The sequence below is a fragment of the Vulpes vulpes genome, chromosome 13 (genome assembly GCF_048418805.1).
Source record: "Vulpes vulpes isolate BD-2025 chromosome 13, VulVul3, whole genome shotgun sequence".
Lineage (NCBI taxonomy): Eukaryota > Metazoa > Chordata > Mammalia > Carnivora > Canidae > Vulpes > Vulpes vulpes.
Genome location: NC_132792.1, coordinates 80,643,367 through 80,663,320, shown reverse-complemented (window position 1 = coordinate 80,663,320; position 19,954 = coordinate 80,643,367). Strand labels below are relative to the sequence as shown.

Sequence of the window (19,954 nt, the reverse complement as noted above, 5' to 3'; positions counted from 1 at the left end):
TCATGGCAGAAAAGTGTATTCAATCCTAGAACCGGACTGAGGATCCCTTTGCTCCCTGAGGTCCTCCCCAGTAGGCATGCCTTCACCATCACTCATGGGGCCGGGCTCCTTTGCTGGGTCCCACAACGTGCCAGGGCCAGCGTGTGTGGTCACCGTGACTCTTCTGCTTTACTACAGACATCATTCACCCCTCCTGCATGCTGCCGGTGCTGATTCACCATTACCAGATGTCTAGTTACTTGGCTCCTACCCACCACTTACGAGGCAGAAATGAGCATCAAATTCATCTCCCAGTGACTTCTGGAGTGGGAGAGATAAAAATGGGATGGCAGTGAGGGGGGAATCAGAGAACAGCTAAGGCTAATCTGGTAAAATCGCATTCGACCAGGAGCTGAGAAATCTGGATTTTTTCTGTTCTTTGTTTTTGTGGGGGTTTTTTGGTGAGAGAAGGAATTTGTTTCGAGTGTGGTTTTGTAGCCAGGGCACAGGGGTGCAAGAGGACATGGCTCTGGGGATCCCAGACAGATCATGTTCAGCTACTCCCCACAGTCAAAAACCCAAAGGCAGAGACACGAGGGGTGAAACCCAGAGGCCAAATCTGCGAAGACAGCAGATGAGTATCTCAAAGACTATCTCTCCAAGGGGCTGAAAATACTTCCAGGTTTCTTCAAGGACAAGGTGGGGCTGAAGTGGGTGGGCCTGCAGGTAGGCAGGGAAGGTCAAATCCATGAAAGTCTTGGAGCCAGGTCTTGCTGGCCCAGGGCAGTCCTTACTGCTTGAGGGGGTAGTTTTGGCTCCCATCTGGGGATTCTTTGCCCTCAGGCCTGCCTGAGAGGAGACAGCGGCTGGAAAGAAGAACCCAGCTGGAAAGAAGGTCAGCTAGAAAGACCTAGCTAGAAAGTCCAAGGTCAAAATGGAGGCCGGAATGAACAGCCCCATCTGAGGCACAGCCTTGAGGAATAACTCCAGGGCTCATCAGGGTGTGTCTGAGTTAGGCCCAAGGTTTACTTCTCTACTCCGCTGTCTTTGAAATCAATTTTTTGGGGCACCTGGGTGGCTCAGTTGGTTAGGCATCTGCCTTTGGCTCAGGTCATCATCCCAGTGTCCCAGGTTCAAGTCCTGGGTCCGGGTCCCTGCTCAGGGGGGCACCTCTTCTCCCTCTGCCCCTGACCCCACTCATGCTCTTGCTCTCTCTCTCAAATAAATATAATCTCTAAAAAAATAGAATAAACCAATTTTTTTAGTGCCTGTGTGAATCATCCAGATTGCAGGTCTGCCTATACTGCAGTAGGGAATAGTAATTCTTGGCTTTGGCATTTGAGGTGCTTATCTAAGTACTCCGGTCACTGAGCAGCTGGGGGGGAATGCGGGGGGGGGGGGGGGAGGGGGGAGGCCCGCTTCACTGCGGAAGTTCCCTTCCCCCTGCCATTGAAACCCGCATCATTTCCTGACGCCAGCAGCCCGACACACATGAGGCCTCACCATTGCTCTGAGGAGGGGGAATCAGGAACATTTTTCCAATTATTTCAGGACAAGCTCTTCTGTAACTACAGACCCCTCCGTGTCGGTCCTGCACTTTCTTTCTATGAAGAAAGCTTTATTCTGAGGGAACCGATCCCAGCACCCGAGGCAGAGGCCTGGGCCTCACCTCCATCACGGACTTCCTGAGGCTCAGGGGTGTTTTCCTTATTTTTATTGTTTTATTTTTTAAAGATCTTCTTTATTTATTTGAGAGAGAGAGTACAGGTGTGCATGCAAGAGAGCACAAGGGGGGCGGGCAGGCAGAGGGAGAAGCGGGCTCCCTGGTGAGCAGGGAGCCTGGCACAGGACTCGATCTGGGACCCTGGGCTCATGACCCCAGCTGAAGGCAGACGCCTAACCACTGAGCTCCCCAGGCGCCCCCAGATTATGCACCTCTTGAGGGCAGAGGCTCCTGGTGTCACCCTCCCGCTCCTGGTGCCTGGCACTGCCTCCTGAATCCATGCTGCCTGAATGGACAAACAGGCCTGTGAACACATTCCTGTTCCAGAAGCAAAGCTCTCCTGTCCTCCATCGGGCAGGCTCCTTCCTGTGCCTCTGGTTGTCGCGACATCAGTATTTATGAGGCTGTCGTCCCGGGTTAGGACTTGCACCTGACCGATATCTAGAATGACTTTTGATTAGGACTGGCGTGCTTCCTGGCTGACTCTTGCTGGGGTCATGACGAGGCAGCCTCCACCCATGCCGTCTGGGATGACACATTGGCCTCTGTTGTCATCGGCCTTCCTGTAGTAACTGCCCCACAGAGAGAGAAGCTGTCTCCAGCCTCACTTCCACGTGGGACCTTGCCAACTAGTCTTTTCTACAAGGACATCAGAATAGCAAATTTCAGGAAATGAGAAAAGCAGGCAGGGTTTTTTTTTTTTTTAAATCATGAAATCTGTATATATATATATACATATATATATATATTTTTTTTTTTTTTTTTTTTTTAAATAAGTAACACCTTCACAGGGTGTAACACTCGTAAAGGCACAAAAAGTTCTATGCGGTGGTCTCCCACACTGCTCTGTTCTTCGGCCATCCCGTGGCCCTCCCTGGAGGAGGCCGGATCCATATGTGACTGTGCATCTGGACATGGCTGGTGTCCCCCTCTGTCTTTACTTTTTCTGGACATCTCTCGGATTCCTCCCTAACAACGTTCTTCTCACCCTGGGCCCTCCCCCCGGCACCCCACACTAAGTGGAGGGTCCTGGACAGCCACCTGGCACATGTTCTGAATCGGCTGACAGTGTGTCCGTGCTACCAGAATATTTGATGAGTCGGGGCTTAATAGCATCTCTAGCATCTCTATTCGATTGTGAATTAGATGCATTTTCATTCACTTGCATTCTCGTTCTTCTAAGATGAGCCAAGAAGTGCTGATTGTCGTCGCCTCGGCAGCACTCATGCGGTCTTCTGTTCCCGAACCACTGCTCCCATCTGTCCTGCTGCCAGCACAGGATGGTTTAGAACTCACTCACACATTTTTCAGGGGACAGCTGTACAAGAAACATTGATATTTTCCAATATATATATATATATATATATATATATATATATTTTTTTTTTTTTTGGCCTCTTCAATGGTTTCTTCTTTTGGCTTCTGCCAGAAGAGAATCCTCATCCCTGCCTCACCCCTGCCCTCCCCCCTACCGCCCTACCAGCACACACCCACCCACATGTGCTTTGGGGCCTCTCTGCCTCTCTCTTCCCAGAAACGCTGGAAAGGAGAAAAGGACTGGAAGGAAGAAGGTGGTCTTCCGCAGGCAGGAGTCTTCTGGCTTCATTTATTTATTTTTTACAAAAAGATTTTATTTATTTATTTGAGAGAGACAGAGAGAGAGAGAGAGAGAGAGAGAGCACAGGCAGGAAGGAAGGGCAGAAGGAGAGGGAGAAGCAGGCTCCCCACAGGCACGGGGCTGCATCCTAGGACTCTTGGGATCAGGACCCAAGCTGTAGGCAGACCCTTAACCGACTGAGCCCCCCAGGCGCCCCTGTCTGTCTTCTGGCTTTGGCGGAGGGTTGCTTGTAGGTGCGGAGTTCCAGATTCTCTCTCGCTCTCTCTTTCCCTCCCTGACCTGTTTCTCCTCTGCGTCCTGGCGTCCTTGGCGGCGCTGGGCTGCGGTCCTGCACTGGGGAACCCCGGGGCCCTGGAGCAGTTTCCCCTCCGGCTTCCTCCCCTCGTGGAGATGCTTAGCCGGCTGTCAGGCAGGAGGCAGCCCCCACAGCCCTGGTGGGGGGGGGGGGCAGTAGCCAGTGATTAAGTAGCCAGGTCTTTAGCTGACTCCATCCTTGTTTGTCATAACTGTGCTGCAAGTTATTTTGGTCTCTGTGACTTGTGGCCGCACCATGATTAGGGTTTGATTACTATCACCAAAGTGACTAAAAGGCGAAAATAGAAGCCACAACAGGAAATAAACAACTGCAAATGAGAGCTTTTATTCCATATTCCCTGCCAGCAAATCATTAGAATCAAACTCATTCACAATACTTTGGTGAACTCCTAAACTTTCTTTTTTTTTTTAAGGATCAGGATAGTTTGAAACGGGGTGTTTGTTAGTCTCATTTGCGCCCGTGGAAGGGAAAGGAACTCCCTTTCTAGGCACATCAGCAGGCCAGGAGTTCTGTCGCCTGCCTGGCTTCTTTCTTGGAAAGGAAAGGAACAAGAATGCAGCAGGGTGGGGCTGGCTCTCAGGAAGGCTGGGGAGGTTAACTGATTCAGGGGATGCCAGGGAACCATAAAGCAGCACCAATCGTTGTAGCTACTTGCCCAGCATCCCACCCATCATCTACCTAGGGTAGTAAAATGGAGGAAAGCCGGGTACAGAGGGTAAGATAGAGGTGACGCCTGAATTAAAACACCCCAATTACACTGTATGGGAACACAGCTCTGCAAGTATATGCATGTTCTCCTCAGACAAGCCGTGACGTCAGATTCAGCTCCTGAAACACCCACTAACCCTACCTGCCATGTGTGTGCGCGTTCTGGCCTCTCATCACAGAGTATTAGCACCATTGGCCAGATTTCTAAAAGAGTTTTCAGAATCTCCATTTACCCGAGATGCTGAATTAGAATTATGAGATTTGTGTTCTCTGCTTATTTATGTCACTTTGCAGCTGTGCCTAACCCCTTGAAAAGCAAAGGTCTTAAAGCGAGGCCCAGAGCAGAGAGAGGGAATGGGACCCCAAGAGGGCAGGAGACTTGCCCAGAAAGCTTTCTCACCCCTGCCCACACAGTGTGCCTGCATCAGGTGAGGATCACCACTGGTGCAAGTTATTTAGCCAGCGAGGGCAGAGCCCCAGCCTGGAATCAGGTTTTCTGACTTCCAGTCTGGAATTCTTAAACAGCCTTTCTAAGGTGAGTATGTTATCCATTTCCCAGAAATCCTATATCTGTCTCCTTTGTCTTTCCCACCTGTGATGATGGGATCACCCACAGCCAAACCTCTCCTTCAACCATTTCCTCCTTCAGCTGTCTCCCTGTTGTCTTTGCAAGGTGCTTTGTTACAAAGTAACTTACACACACACACACACACACACACACACACACACACACAGTCTCAATGCCATTTTCAATAGGCAACATATTTATTTACAATAAAATTATGACCTTATATAATTGAAGTTATGTGGCCTTACAAAGTAAATGTTTAGAACTTCCGCCCTGTTTTACCCACATTTCCGCATCACTTGGCACCCCGGGTCTTACCATCAATAAGCTAATGGGCTCCCGAGCCGGATTTTCTCTCCGTTTTACCTCCAAAGGTGCATTTGTTAGATTTGGGGGAAGCGATCCAAATGCCCCTTTGCGTCCTTGGCTGTTGATTCCTAAATGTTTATTCAGCACCTATGGGAAAGTCAGACACCTCTGAAGTTGCCGGAGGGAAGGAGGCTGTAAAGCTAAGATTCATCTGTCCCTTTTCCTTCAAAGAGTGTGTAATTTAGCTGGGATAATGAAAATAGCACATTTTGCCTTTTATAAGAGATTCGTCGTTCATCTCATCCCCAATGAGCTTCATTATTGTCCTGAGATCACAATTGTCAATCACTTTAAAAATTTTTGTGAATAATTTGTGAGGTTCGATCACCATGCCAACTAGTGGCCTCGTCAATAGTGATGTGAATACATTCAAATCGTTTCGTTTCTTAGTACCACCAGCTTTCATGAAATAAACGCATTTTGGTCTTGTGCCCTGCGGAGGCCTGAGCCATTTCCTTGCAGGAGCCTGCCAGCTGGGTCTAGGCTTCTCTCGAACCCAGGGTCAGAGGATAAACTCCTCGACCCTAAACAGCACCTTGAAGCTACGGGGCCGAGCGGGCGCCCAAACAGGCCGAGCGTGCATGTGCATGCCCTGGGCAGGTCTGCTCGGAAGGGTAACCCTCCCGCGGCGGGGGGCGGGGGCCGGAGGTCTTCCGGGCCCCGGGCCGGAGCGCGCCCCCCGCCGCCCCCGCCCCTTCTCCCGCCGGGATGCTGCCCCTCGCGGCTCGTCAGCCGGCCACATGCATTCCAGAGCTGTGCACGGGACGCGCCTCTCCAGGCAGTCCTGGAAACCCGAGCCCGGGGCGGGGAGGGGCGCGGGGGGAGCGCGGGGGGAGCGCGGGGGGAGCGCGGGGGGAGCGCGCGGCCGCCGCCGAGGTCACATTCGCGCCGCCCCCCGCCCCCGCCCCCGCCCCCGCGGCCCGGCTGTTCCTCCGGCGCACACTTCCCGGGCCCCGGTCCGGTCCGGTGCCAACGTCGTTCCAGCGGAGACGGCTCTCCTCCCCCTCCCCCGCGCGGCCAGGGGACCCGCCGCCAGGGCCTTTAAAACAAAACGAATGAATGAAGCGCCGGGCGAGCGCGCGGGCGGCCTCCGCCAAGCTGCGCGCGGCGTCTGGCCGGGCCGGGGCCGCCGGCGGGGCCCGCCCGGTGCCTGCGGGTCTTCCCGTTTCTCCCCCGCCCGGCCGGGTCTCCGCCCCCATCTTTACCGCACCCCCCGCCGGTGGCCCCCCCTGCAGGCCGGGGGGTTGGCGGGGCGCGGGGCGCGGGGCGCGGGGCGCGGGGGGGAGAAATAGCTTTTAGAAACCCGATCTGTTGTTTGCGAAACACAATCGCTTTTTTTTTTTTAAAGCGACAGGGTGTCTAGACGGCCACGTGACGAGGCCGGAGCCGGGCGCGCCACTGCGCAGTGGAACCAGCCGAGCCGAGGGCCCGAGGGGGGGCGGGGGGCGGGGGGCGGGGAGGAGGCGGCGGCGGCGGCGGCGGCGGCCGGGGGCGGGGGAGCGGAGGGGAGGGAAGGGGGCGGGGGCGGGAGGCCTTGCGGGAGGCGGCGAGCCGCGGGCACACTCGCTGCCCGGCTCGGCGCTCGGAGCACCCTGCCCCCGAGCCGCGCCAGCCGCGCCAGCCGCGCCAGCCGCGCCAGCCGCGCCAGCCGGGCGCCGTGCTCGGTCCGCTCGCCGCGCGGGAGGTTGCTGCCGAGCCCGAGCCAGCCCGCCGGCGCCGAGCTGCCGAGCTGCCGAGCTGCCGAGCGCCCGGCCCCGGAGACCCTGCGCGCGGCGCGGCGAGCCCCCGGCGGCGGCAGGAGGACCCGAGCGCCAGGAGAGGGCGGCCGGGGGACAAGGAGGCTCCCGGGCGCGGCGAGGAGAGTCTCGGTGGAGGAGGCGGCGCGAGGACACCCGGGCCTGCTGGCCGCCGCAGCCGGGTCGCGGCGAGCAGCTCCTGGGGGGAGTCCCGGCGGCCAGCCGCGGCCGGGGGGGGCGCGCCGGCGGCCCCCGAATTACTGAGCAGCCTGCGCCCAGGAGGGCGAGAGCGCGCGACCCGCCGGGGCCCGCCGCCGCCGCCGCCGCCGCCGCCGCCGCCGCCGCCGCGCCGCCCTCCCCCGCGCTGTCAGCCCCGCCGGGCGCAGCCGCCGCCGCAGCATCTTCTGCCCCCGCGCCCCCGCCAGCCCCGAGGAAGTCCCCGCCGAGGACCGGGGCCCCCGGGAGCGCAGGAGGAAAGACCAGACTCCCCTAAAGCACCCAGATGCCGACGATCGAAGCCGCCTAGCCAGACCTTTCTGTGGATTAAAAAACATACACGATTTTTTTTTTCCTTGGCAGAAGAAAAGGAGAGGAAGACCAGCGGGGCCCTGCGAGGAAAACAGGGGGGATGTAACTCGTGGATACGTTTTTCTTCCACCCCTCAAACGTCTTGTTCTACTTTGTAAACATTTTCTTTTTTTAAGCCCCAGCTCCGGCCGGACGCCCCCCGAGCTCCGGGGGCGCGAGGAGGCGGTGGTTTTCCTTTGGGGCTTTGTATATCTGGTTCCCAGATTTCCGAGAGCCTCCGTCTTTCGCCAGACACCTCATGCGGGGTGAAGTCCACTCGGCCCCCGCCCCCGAGGCTTCGTGTGCACGGAATTCGAGGAGATCCGGTTACTAAGGATATAGAGGAAAAAAATAAATCGCGTGCTTGCTTTTTTTTTTTTTTTTTTTTTTTTAATTGCCCGTTTCTCCCCACCCCCAAATTAAGTTGCTTAGCAAGGGGGAAAGAGGCTCTTTGCTCTCCCCAGCAGCCCGGGCGGGCGCCGTTCGCTGCTTGCCCCCGCGGGTCTCCCATGTAGGACGCCGAGGCTGGCGAGCCCGACCCTCGGGAGCCGCGGCGGGGGGGCCTCTCTTCGGGGAGGCGCCGACCAGGGCAGGCTCCGCCGCCCGCAGGGAAGCGGCGGCCGCGTTCGTCCGGGGTGCGCCGGGGCCCGAGAGCCGCGCTCGGCGCGGGCCGCGCGGGGTGGGGCCGCCAGAGCGCGGGCCCCCGAGCCCCGGCGGGCGCCCCCGGGCCCCCGTGCGCGCCCCGGCCTCCGGGAGACTGGCGCATGCCACGGAGCGCCCCTCGGGCCGCCGCCGCTCCTGCCCGGGCCCCTGCTGCTGCTGCTGCCGCCTGCGCCTGCTGCCCCAACTCGGCGCCCGACTCCTTCATGGTGTGCGGAGGTCATGTTCGCTCCTTAGCCGGCAAACGACTTTCCTCCTCGCCTCCTCGCCCCGCATGTTCAGGACCAAACGATCTGCGCTCGTCCGGCGTCTCTGGAGGAGCCGTGCGCCCGGCGGCGAGGACGAGGAGGAGGGCGCGGGGGGCGGCGGCGGCGGCGGCGGCGGCGAGCTGCGGGGAGAAGGGGCGACGGACGGCCGGGCGCATGGGGCCGGCGGCGGCGGCGGCGCGGGCAGGGCTGGCTGCTGCCTGGGCAAGGCGGCCCGAGGTGCCAAAGGTCACCCCCGCCCCCACCCCCCAGCCACGGGCGCCGGCGGGGCCGGGGGCGCCGAGGCGGACCTGAAGGCGCTCACGCACTCGGTGCTCAAGAGACTGAAGGAGCGGCAGTTGGAGCTGCTGCTCCAGGCCGTGGAGTCCCGCGGCGGTGCGCGCACCGCGTGCCTCCTGCTGCCCGGCCGCCTGGACTGCAGGCCCGGCCTGGGGGCGCCCGCCGGCTCGCAGCCCGCGCAGCCGCCCTCGGCCTACTCGCTCCCCCTCCTGCTGTGCAAAGTGTTCAGGTGGCCGGATCTCAGGCATTCCTCGGAAGTCAAGAGGCTGTGTTGCTGTGAATCTTACGGGAAGATCAACCCGGAGCTGGTGTGCTGCAACCCCCATCACCTTAGCCGACTCTGCGAACTAGGTAAGAAGTTGCTCTGCGCCCACGCTCCCCCTTCCCCTTCCCCTTCCCCTTCCCCGGGCGCTCGGGAGCTGCGACAACCCCCCCTGCACCCCCTCCCACCCCAGGCTGCGTGCGCGGCCTCCTCGAGGTGGGGTGGGGAGGCGTGGGGGGGGCTGTACGTCCCCGCCTGGGAGGAGGCTCTGGTGGCAAAAGTAGAGAAAGGACGAGGGGAAACTGCAAGGGCATTCCCTGGGGGTTCCCTTCCAGGCTTTTCTCCTCTGCTGCCCCTAGGTGGGCTGTGGGCACTGCTCAGGCACACACACCACGCAGACACGGGCTGAAAGTGAGATGCATTCGTCTCCACATCAGCTGGGGGGTGCAGAGAGAAGCGGGGGGTCACGCCTCCTCTGCACCCGGAAAAGCGTTGAGGTGTGTGGCCGAGCTGGATTCGGTCCAAGCCCGCCGACGAGGTTGGGAGGCACGAGTTGTGCAGGCTGGAAGTCTGGGTCTTGGCAAATAGGGAGAGCACGTCGGGATCCTCCCCGGCCCCCGGCCCTGGGGTCTTGGGGCAGAGGGGGTTAGGATGGGGGGGGGGGTCCATCTGGCTGGCTGGGGCCCCTCAAGCCTGCAAGCCCGGGTGGGAGAAAGCCAGGGTGTCCCCAACTTAATTTCGTGCAGTGCAGTAAAGCACACGGCTGACTCGTGGACGGGCTGTGCCCTCGCCCTCGGTGCCCTCGGGGACCGCAGCCTCCCTGGCAGGCTCTCCCGCCGTCTCTCAGCCCCGCTCCGGGTCTGGGCACACGGCGGGGGCGGGGGCGGGGGCGGGGGCGGGGGCGCAGATCCTCCCAAGTTCACCCGCGCGCCTGGGGCGCGTCTCCCGGGTGGGCCGGGGCCGGGGCAGGGGCTCCCTGGGGTGCTGCGGGCGCGCGGCGGCGGCGCGAGCGGGCTCCGAGGTTGGGGCTCCGGGAGGGCGGCCGCGTGGCAGGGGCGCCCCGTGAGCGGCGGTGCGCGGCCCGGGCCGAGCCGGTGCTTTCCAGCGGGGCCGGCGGAGCGCGGCGGCGGCGGCGGCGGCGGCGGCTGCAGACGTGGAGGAGCGGAGCGCCGAGCCTGGCGCCAGGCGGCCTCTTTTGTTTATCTGACAGCTAAATATCAAGGCAATCACCGCCTCGCGGCCCTGCCTCCAACCCCCACAGCTAAGACAAACAGTTGGGCTGAAAGAATGCCTCTGTTATCGGAAGTTTCTATCTCTCTTTCTCAGGGCTCGGCCTTTATTTCTCTCTCCCTTTTTTGATTCCAGAGTCTCCCCCTCCTCCTTACTCCAGATACCCGATGGATTTTCTCAAACCAACTGGTGAGTGGATGATTTTAAAAATACCCTTCCTGCCTTTAAGTCAGAAATGGAGCCTCTAGAACGAGGATCTTTTCCATCGAGGCAGCCGGGCTTGCCTCGAGGTGCTTCCCCTGTGGGAAGTTTGGTGGATTTTTGTTGTTGTTGTGGCTGGAGACCGGGCTGTGTGTGCCTGCGTGGATCTACCTAGATTTTCTTTTTTGCAGAGTTGTTTCCGGATGCACTTTTCCTTTTGTTCCCTTTTGTGTGTGTGTGTGTGTGTTTTCACTCTGAACCCGAGTTGGCTCAGCTTTAACACGTGGAATTTGATCCACGCAGAGTGTCTCCAGCGCCAAATAGGACAGGTTGATGGGAAAATTCAAGAGACTTTGTGAGTGCCAGAAGAGTCAGTGAGGAGAATGGATAAGTTGAGAGGGAAGGCAGTTTAGAAGGTGCAGAGAAGGCCTCGGTTTGAAGTTAAGAGGTCACAACGTTTTAAGAAGTACAGGCCACAGGGCCCTGGCGAGGGTGGGAGGCCCAGGACACCTGCAGGTCTGTCCTGTCCTGGGTTTTCTCAGGATTCATGGTAGGGACTATACAAGTTTTTAGCATAGCTGTGCCTGCCTGTTGCTTTGTCACTGGGTGGCATGGAGCCAGAGCAAAAGCCCATTTGAGACTGGCACCAGCCCTGTTGGCGGTTGTCTGCATTCAGCCTCTGGCTGGCAGTGCAAGGGCTCACCCTATGGAACAGACAGTGCCAGGGGGCAGAGGGTCAGCAGAACTCTGGGGCTTGGGAGTGCCAACAGGGATGGGCCCCCGTGCGCCAGAGCCCCTTCTCAAACGGTTGGGTTGGGATCCACCAGCTGCAAAGGACGGATCGCGACTTTGGTCTTCAGGCCTGTGTACTGGTACCTGAAAAATGCAACCCTTGTGACATTTTTGTTTTGCCAAGGTCCTGGGAGAAGTGAAGGGTTGGGCCCCATTTCTCTCCTGGAATTCCACAAGTCCTTCCGCCTCATGAGTTCTGGCTGTTGGGCCTCCCCCCCCCCCCCCCCCCCCCCCACTAATTAAAAGTTTTGCTGGGGCGTTGTCATAAATTAAATACTTTAATGAACGGTGTAAACGAAGCCCATGCTCTGCAGCCAGCCCTCCCGGGACTCCACCGCTCCCTCAAGTCGGGAGGCGTTGCTGCCTGCCTGGTGCCTGTCTAATAAATGGCCTGCAAAGCATGTGATATTTTGCTTTCGATTTACAAAACACCAGATAAATGGTCATTAATGAGGAGATAACTGGCTCTCTGTATTTGTAACAAATACAGAACTGAAGTTACCAAGCTCTGTTTTCTCAAAGAATGTAACTTGACTGGGCTCTGGCATCGAAAACCAGAATTCTTTCAGGAGGTTCCTTCTACAAGGGGCCGTCTCTTCTTGTCTGTCCTGTTCTTGTGTTTCCTTCTGTATCCTTCGCATTTGGAAGGATTCTGTAAAAGAAAGACCAGTCACCTTGGCCCCAGGAGCGAAGAGTGCTAGGAGTAAATAAATGCTCCCAGAAACCTCTTAAAAGCATAGAAAAGAAAGGGCCACGTTGTCTTGGGTTTCCTGCAGAGATACCAGGACAGATCTGTTCGCGGGATTCAGGCAGTCTTTCTGCCAGGCCAGGACCTCATTTTCAGTGAGTGGAGTGATAGATTTATTCATTAGCAAGTGTTGACATTAGGTAGCAAAATGTGTGTAAACAGAGAAGCCACAAAGACAGGAATGTGCCATTTCCAAGGGGGAGAAAAGTTTTCCAGATCAGCCAATAGGAAGTGATTAACCTGCCAATCGGAAACTCAAACAGCTGGTTACTCACCCAAAACGTTTTGTTTAAAACAAAACAGAACAAAAAAAGGAATGAATAAAGTGCGCCACGGTGTCAGGACAGGAGGTGGTAACAGGCAAAGCCCCCTGTGGAGGGAGCTGTCCTGTGACGTCCTTGGAGGGCAGCCAGGTCTGGAAATGGTGGGGCTGGGGACCCGGCTGGGGCGGGGGGAGGGCGTTGAGGTCACACACACAGATGGGGCGCTGCCCTGGGTTTTCATCTTCACCTCGCACGTGGGAGGAGAGGCCTTGGCTGGGGAACTTAGATCAGCTGCTCGCATTCTTAAGTGTCTGAGCTGTAGGTTGGATTTTTGGTCTTGGGTGATTAGGTGAGAACCAGTAGTGAGGTTTTACAATGGGCAACTGTTAAAATCTTAACCAGTTGTACAACTAAGGGAATCCTTTCTTTCTTTCTTTCTTTCTTTCTTTCTTTTTTTTTTTTTTTTAAGGGAATCCTTTTTGCAGAGTCTCCGGCTCCCGAAGGGGGTTGGGGGCCTGGTACCCCTGCAGCCTTTGGAGGAACTCCAGGGCTTGTTTTGCTGTGGGTCAAGCCGTCCCGCTGCTGTAGCCTCTCGTCCCAAACCAGCAGCATCTTCCGGGAAGGATTTGAGACATAATTCAGCCTAGGGGCAACGTGGCTGTGACCTGTGGCTATCTGAAGTCAAGGAGACTCCCTCCCTTCCCATAAGGGACAAGGATGTGCTGTTGGGAAGTAGAAGTGCGTGTATGGAGTGGGGATGCTGAGAGGATCGCTCTGTGGGCTCTGCTCCCGGTGTCCTCCATATCTGAAGGTGTCAGTTGAAGAATGACTGGTGGAGGGGCATTGCTGGAGACACTGCTTGATTAGGCTGGGGACCCAGGTGACCAGTACCCATTTGGTGGATCAAGCCTCTAAAGTGTAGTTGAGAAGTCTGGGATCTAGCCCTGTTTTTACCTCTTAACACAGCCTCTTAACTTTTCTGCACCTCTTTAAATCTAGATGATCAAAGGGTTAAGAGTTAGATGATTCATTCATTTGCTCACTAATTGGTTCTTTCTTTCTTTTTCTTTCTTTTCTTTCTTTCTTTCTTTCTTTCTTTCTTTCTTTCTTTCTTTCTTTCTTTTCTTTCTGCCTGATGATGTGCCTCCCTAAAAATGTGTGAAGGATTCCAGTGCAGTGGATTGTGCTGTACCCAGGGTTGGTCCGAGTTGTGGTTGGGGGCAGACCTGGGAGGTGGAGAGGGGATGGCTGTGGTTGGGGGAGTGGAGAATTGGGCTCCTTCCTCCAGCCCTGGTGGCACTTAGGGAGCTCAGAATTAACTTGACAAGAATATCTGAGCTTTCCTGGAACCATACTCTTGGTGAGAGAAGACACCTCCCTCACCTTTTCCCCCTCTCAACAGCTCATTCCTTGGCTGGTCCCCAGACTTGTGTCTTAAAGGACTGTCTTTTCCTCCCAGAGAACCCAGAACTTACTGGGTGCTTGGTATTGTCTAACGATGGATGGGAGCCAGGAATGGCCTAGAACTTGGGAGCGTGTGCAGCCCGGGCTCTGGAGACCAGAGGCTGAGACACTAACTTTGGAGGTCTATCTTGTTGGAGCTTTTGAGTGGGTGAGGGATGGATGTGTGGCCTCTTTGACCTTTCCGAGGCTGGCAGTAGCCCGAGGCCAGTCCACTGCGACCGTCTGGGTCTGACTGCCTGTGGGGACGAGTGAGGACTGGGATGCCTGGGATGGGGCCGAGAGCTGTGGGGTGGGCAGGATGAGCGCCCAATTCTTGGGCATGGCCCAGCTCACTGGGTGGCCCCTTGGGCTGTCAGTGACGCCTCAGTTTCCCCGGGTGCGGGTCGAACAGGTATACTTTGCTACTTCACAGGGGTGGTAGAGAGGCCTAATTAATGTTTGTAAATCCCTCCTGAGATCAAAGGCTCTGCAGAAGGGCAGAGCACCATTTCATAAAAACGCTTGTGGTTGCCGGTGCGGAGCTGGCTTACCTTTGATCTGAGCCGGGCTGACACCCTGAATGTGGTCCTAGCTCTGCCCTGAGATGCTGGGCTCTTCCTTTGAAACACACTCTGCCCCTGGGTTGCAGCCAGCCAGAGCTGGAGGAAGGTAGGGGTGCGGGCGGGGGCCTGCGGCCGTGGGATCCGTCATCGTGTTGGGTGTAGGGGTGTCTTCCGCTTGTGGGTAGGTAAGGCCTATCTCTAGAACACGGTGAAGGCCATCAAAGTAGTTTAGAAAGTGCAGGGTATACACCACTGAACAAGTGGCTCCACTTCCTGCTCCCCCCCCCCATTGTTTTGCATTTGATTAAGTGTATCCTGTAAAACTGTATATTCCTGTTAGGAGTTACACTTTATCCTGGTAAAATGAGATTACATAGTCTTTTCTCTCTCCCCTGCCCACCCCTGTTACTCCTCTGCCCACCCCTCCCTTGGCAAGAATCCTTGAAAAGTTGTTCTTCCAGGCTGAGAGGGAGGGAATGCCAGGGAATGCGGGATGGGGATGGGACGGGGACGGGGACGGGGGAAGGGGAGGGAAGAGTGTCCTGGGATTAGGGAGAGGCAGCAGAAACCCAGAGGTGGTTTTGGGGTTCTGTGTAGGCCACGCTCAGACCCCCATCTCCTTCGGGCATGGGGGGCGATGGAGACTGCTGGTGCACTCCTTGCCTCTCGATTGCTCCTGCTTTTGGTTTCCTTTTTGCCAAGTGTGGCCAAGTGGTTCTAGTGGGAAACTGGTAGGACACACCCCAGGGACATCCTGCTGGTGACCTGGGGTGGTTGGGGGATTGGAATTGCACTATTTTAACCTAGTGTGCTTGTGGTGGAGCCAGGGAGCCCCTTTCTCGATGGCTCTCTGGAAGTTTGGCATTGGCAATGGTGCGTGACGAGCTTACAGGGTCTTGTGTATTTTCGTTTCGTGTGACTAATTAGTTGTGGTTCACAGGCATTATTTTTTGGTTTAGTTGCTTGGAGGGAGGTTGTCAAGCCATTTCCCAGCTAGAATTGCCATTCTCGTACACATCTGGGTCACCGTGCTGAGCACCCGAGGGTGACAAAGCTGTGGAAGAGAAACTTCTAGTCTAGTTAGGGCAGACAGGATCTGAAGGTAAAAGATCAGCAAAGACAGCAGAAGGGAACCCCACTTGCTGGCTGCCAGAAAGATTTTATAGGAACCAAGGGCAGGGAGCCTGCAGGTCTGGGACTGCCCAGGAAGGTCTCCAGAGAGGAGTTTGGGCCAGGCCTGGAAGGAGGTAGAACATTTCCCTTTGGGCTGGGAGCCTTGCTGAGAATGTTCTCTGTCCTGGTCTGGTGGTGGCTTTACGCAGGTGTATACACGAGTAGGAATCATTGGGTTCTTGAGATTTGTGCGCTTTGCCATACTGAGTGGACGTCAGTTAAAAGGGAGAAGGAAGGCCTTTCAGCCCAAGGTCAGTCTTGAGAAGGTCCTAAAGAACTGGGAAGTCTGTCTTTAACAAGATGACGGAGACACTGGTGGATGGGAGTGGCAGAGAGGGGCCACTGGATCTGAGCAAGGAGGCCTCACCCTTGATCGATCTCTGGGACAGTAGGGAGACAGCAGTGGGGGCTGGGAGCAGAACCCAGGCGTCCTTTGACCCTGTGAGCTACTTGGTTTCCTCAATGGGGGACTTGCTTGCAATAAAGAAATTCCAGCCAGTCTGTGATCGAGCCTGACTTGACTAATGATTAACTGGCTGCCCAGAGCCCAGACGGGTGACAAGGTGCTGCGATCTGTCTTACGGTGGGCAGCGAAGCCTGAGCAGACCATTAATAATCAGCATCGTGGTGGGAGTCAGTTGGCTGTTTGGAATGTGTGGTTTCTCTTAAATGCTCTTTAGTGTGTGCTTAGAAATTACTCTTGGTGGATGTATGTATGTATTTATTTGTGTCTTTATTTTTCTCTCCCTTTTTAAATCCACAGCAGACTGTCCAGATGCTGTGCCTTCCTCCGCTGAAACAGGGGGAACGAATTTTCTGGCCCCTGGGGGGCTTTCAGGTGAGACATTTTCTCTTATTTTCCTGGCAATTTCAAGACCTCTTGAAGTGGCTGGAGACTGGAGGAATGGGGGTGGCCTCCTGCCGCCCCAGCTGGTCTGGAATGAATTCTCACTTTTATGTACTTGCCCTGGATGCATCCGCAGCAACTCAGGCTCATTCTGCGGTCCTGGAGGCATCAGGACCAGGGGCCTGCTCTGCGGATGAGGAAGTGGGGGCCAGCTGCGGACTGGTGGGGTGCTGTGTTTCCTGGTTATTTTGGAAGCCGCTCCCGGCTCGAGGGGCTTCCACTTGCCGACTTTGGTGTCACAGGTTTAAATTCTTTTTTTTTTTTTTTTTTTCCGTTTGTCCTTAGTGCATCAGGTGCCTTGAAAGGGGATGGATCCACCTTTTGGGAACTTGAGGAAAGATCTTGAGTGTAGGGTGGGAGTTCTGCATAGATGTTCTGGATGCTTCTGGGCAGGGTTTTTTTTGTTTTGTTTTGTTTTTAAGATTTTATTTATTTATTCATAGAGATGCAGAGACACAGGCAGAGGGAGAAGCAGGCACCATGCAGAGAGCCCGACATGGGACTCATCCAGGGTCTCCAGGATCACGCCCTGGGCTGCAGGCGGCGCTAAACCGCTGCGCCACCAGGGCTGCCCTGGGCAGGTTTTAATTCCCAGTCTAGTTTAGTGCAGGATTCTGTAGGGCACGTCTGGAGGCCCTACAGAATGGAGGTGGTGCTACCCCGGTGGGAAGGTTTGCCTGGGCACTGGAATGCCAGTGCTGGAGGGTTATGGGATTGAGGGAGGGGCGGGGCATCGGGTAGCCTGAGCATCATTGTCCCTGGGGGGCAGGAGAAGAGAGGCAGAAACTTGGAGAAACTCTAGCAACGTAAGAGTGGGAAGCATTTTCCCCTTTTTTCAAAAGATGCCCTAATTCCCCCTGACCTTCCCACCCCGTGTTGGCATCAGTAGCTTTTCTGAGAGCTAGCTAAAGCAAGAGGGAAAGTGAACCGAGGGAGGGGGTGAGGCGAAATTGCACAGAATTCCCTGCATTTGTTGTTCTCACTTTGCGACGCTGCCGAGGATCCTGGCTGCTCAGATGGAAGCAGTAAAGTTATCGCATCGGGGAGGGGGTGTGGACTGTGGTGTGCCCACTTTTGCGAGGTGACCTCTGATGGGTCATGCCCTCCATGCCTGGTCCGTCGTGCTCAGCTCATCCTGGGCAGCTCCTGCCAGGCTCCCCCCTCCAGGAACTGAGCTCCCCGAGAACCTCTAGGAAGACCCCTGTTTGTTTTTATTTCAGTGCACTATATACTCTGTTGTCTGCGGGGAGGGTATTGTTTACACAAAGATCCTAATGAGGAGTGAGCAGGAAGAAGAGGACCTGGAGAGGGGTGGGAGCTTCTGGGGGGGGGGGGGGACTCCGCAGTCGGGGAGGAAGGGGAACCTGCAAGAATGGGGTGGGGGGACACACACGGGACTGCGTTTTTTTCTGCTTTCTAAGGCTGCAGAGCAATGCACTCAGGATGTTGTTAGATGGGTTTATTTTTTAAATCCTGAACGTGTAGGGAGGAGGCCCAGCCCCTTCGAACCACATGAAATAAGCAAGGGAAGTGGTAGCTTTTGAAAGGGGGCTTTTCGGAAGGGTTGTCTTATTGTTATTGATAACATCTCGTCTGTCTCCTCTGCTGGGGGAAAGGATGACGATGACGACACCCGCCCGAGTATCTCCTCCCTTGGCCTGAGGGTGGCCCGAGAGCCACCGCAGGCCCCAGTCAACGCCTTCGAACATGGAGATGGTGGGCTTTGCGTTTCCCAAAGCTCTCCCAGTCCTAGAAAGACACGAGGTGGGAGGGGGGGTGGCGTCAAACAATGATTCACTGCTCCCTGTCATCCCCACCCCCTCAGGTAATTGCAACCATTTAGATTATGAAGGAGCTGCTAGGGAGGAGTGGTTGTCTCTGAAGGGATCGAATGCTTTAACAAAACTGCAAAAGGAAAAAGACCAGGGGGCCTCCACATGAAAGAGCATTTGTTTTGAATTTTAGCTCTTAATTTACTAATTCCCAAGGCTTCAAAGTTTGAGCTCTTTCTTCTTTCTGTTCAGAGTTGGAACAGTTTATTAATAATGTACTGTGGGGGGAAATTGAAGAAACTTAGATTTTTGGGTTGGTGCCCAGTGGCTTGGGGGTATCAGGAGGGGAGATGATGGGCGTGGACAAAATCCAGGGCTACACCCTTTGTAGCGAGAGTGCCCCCTAAAAGATGAGTTAGTGGCCCCGGGGCTAGGACGGGGGTTTTTGCAAATGGAGTGAGTCCAAACCTCCTTCCCAAGTTGATCTTCCTGTGGGCAGGGGATGGGGGTGGCCTGGGTGTGTCTGCCTCGGAGGATGAGGCCGGTGGGGGCTGCCCAGGGAAGGGGTCAGCAGAAGCTGGACACTGGGAGCTGGCTTCAGGAAGTGGGAGGGCAAGTGGGCATCAAGGTGGGGAGTGGTGAAGGCGCCCTGGCCCGCAAGGGTCTGTCCTCCTCCCCCTTGCAATAACCTCTCTGAGTATCTCTTTCACAGGCCCTGTGTTCTGTGTTCCTTCCTGTCCTGCCCTGGCTGAGAGCGGGCTTAATGAATGGGGCTCAGTTTAGGGTGGGAGGAAGGTCGGGAGTGGGAGCCAGGGCTTGATTCTCTTGGCAAAGGAAGAAGGGAAAGAAAAAACAGCCAAATGTGAAAATGTGGTGCCTCGGAGGTGGGGGTGGGGGTATGCTCAAAGGCATTCCCCTCCTGAACTGCCGGGGTGACTCCATGACTCCGTGGCTGGCCCGTCCCTCCCCTGCAGGGAAGGGGAGTGGGCGGGTGGGAGTCCTGGGAGCAGGCCCTCCGGCTGCATTTGGAATCCAGCCTTGCAGCTTGGGTCTGGCCTGGAGGCAACGGCCCAGGCCTGCGGTACTTGCAGCGAAACATACCCCACCCCTGCAAGTTTCCTCAGTCTGGGAAGACGGCACATTTTTAGAAGGTTGGGACTCGGTTCCAGGAGATTGTACTTTCATTTCTGACAGCCGGCTCTCTGAGACAGATGGATTGCTTGGTGCATGGTTTGTGTGTGTGTGTGTGTGTGTGCGCGCGCATGTGCGTGTGTGTGCGCGCGTGTGCAGCGCGTGTGTGTTGCAGACGGACAGATAGACGGTCCCGTGCACAGACGCACGAGCAGGCAGGTGCCCACAGGCAGGCTGTGAGACAAGCCTGGGGTAGGTGGGCAGAAAGGGTATGCACTTTGGGGGTGGGGGGGTTAGTGTATGAGTCCTGAACTCTGATTTAGGCACCCCCCACTTAGGCTCTGTGTGTGTAGTGTCCTTCGAAAGGCATGCAACTCCAGGGTAGGCCCTTGCTCCTGGAATGTGTCCTGGCCCAGGAATACCCACATTGAAGGGGTCTGATACAGGGGGGAAGCTTCTATGCATGGCTAGCTGGTACAAGGTGGAAGGTTTTGCTCTCAGAGCCTTCACTGTATCCCTGGTAATCAAAAGCATGTGCTAGAAGCTGCTATCTTTGCAGCCTCCACCTGGAGTTCCGGTGGGGCTTTCACTGAGTTCATCTGCTCTCCTGGTTTGGGCAGATTGAGGGACACTGTCTTTCACCTGCAGGTTCTGGGGTATTTGGCTACAGACCCCTCCTT

General features: G+C 56.3%; 1 protein-coding gene across 2 annotated transcripts in view; it reads left to right on the top strand.

The window, feature by feature from the left end:
- Nucleotides 1–7,978: 7,978 nt before the first annotated feature.
- The window catches only part of SMAD7 (SMAD family member 7), a 29,795-nt gene continuing 17,819 nt past the window's right edge, over nucleotides 7,979–19,954 (top strand). Inside the window, exons 1-3 of one of the 2 annotated variants that reach the window (XM_026006033.2) lie at nucleotides 7,979–9,140; nucleotides 10,417–10,470; nucleotides 16,228–16,302. In XM_026006033.2, the coding sequence (XP_025861818.1) occupies nucleotides 8,519–9,140; nucleotides 10,417–10,470; nucleotides 16,228–16,302 (751 nt within the window). In that variant the 5' untranslated portion in view covers nucleotides 7,979–8,518. The remainder of the gene's footprint in view (nucleotides 9,141–10,416; nucleotides 10,471–16,227; nucleotides 16,303–19,954) is intronic. The other variant, XM_026006034.2, reaches the window with a different exon arrangement.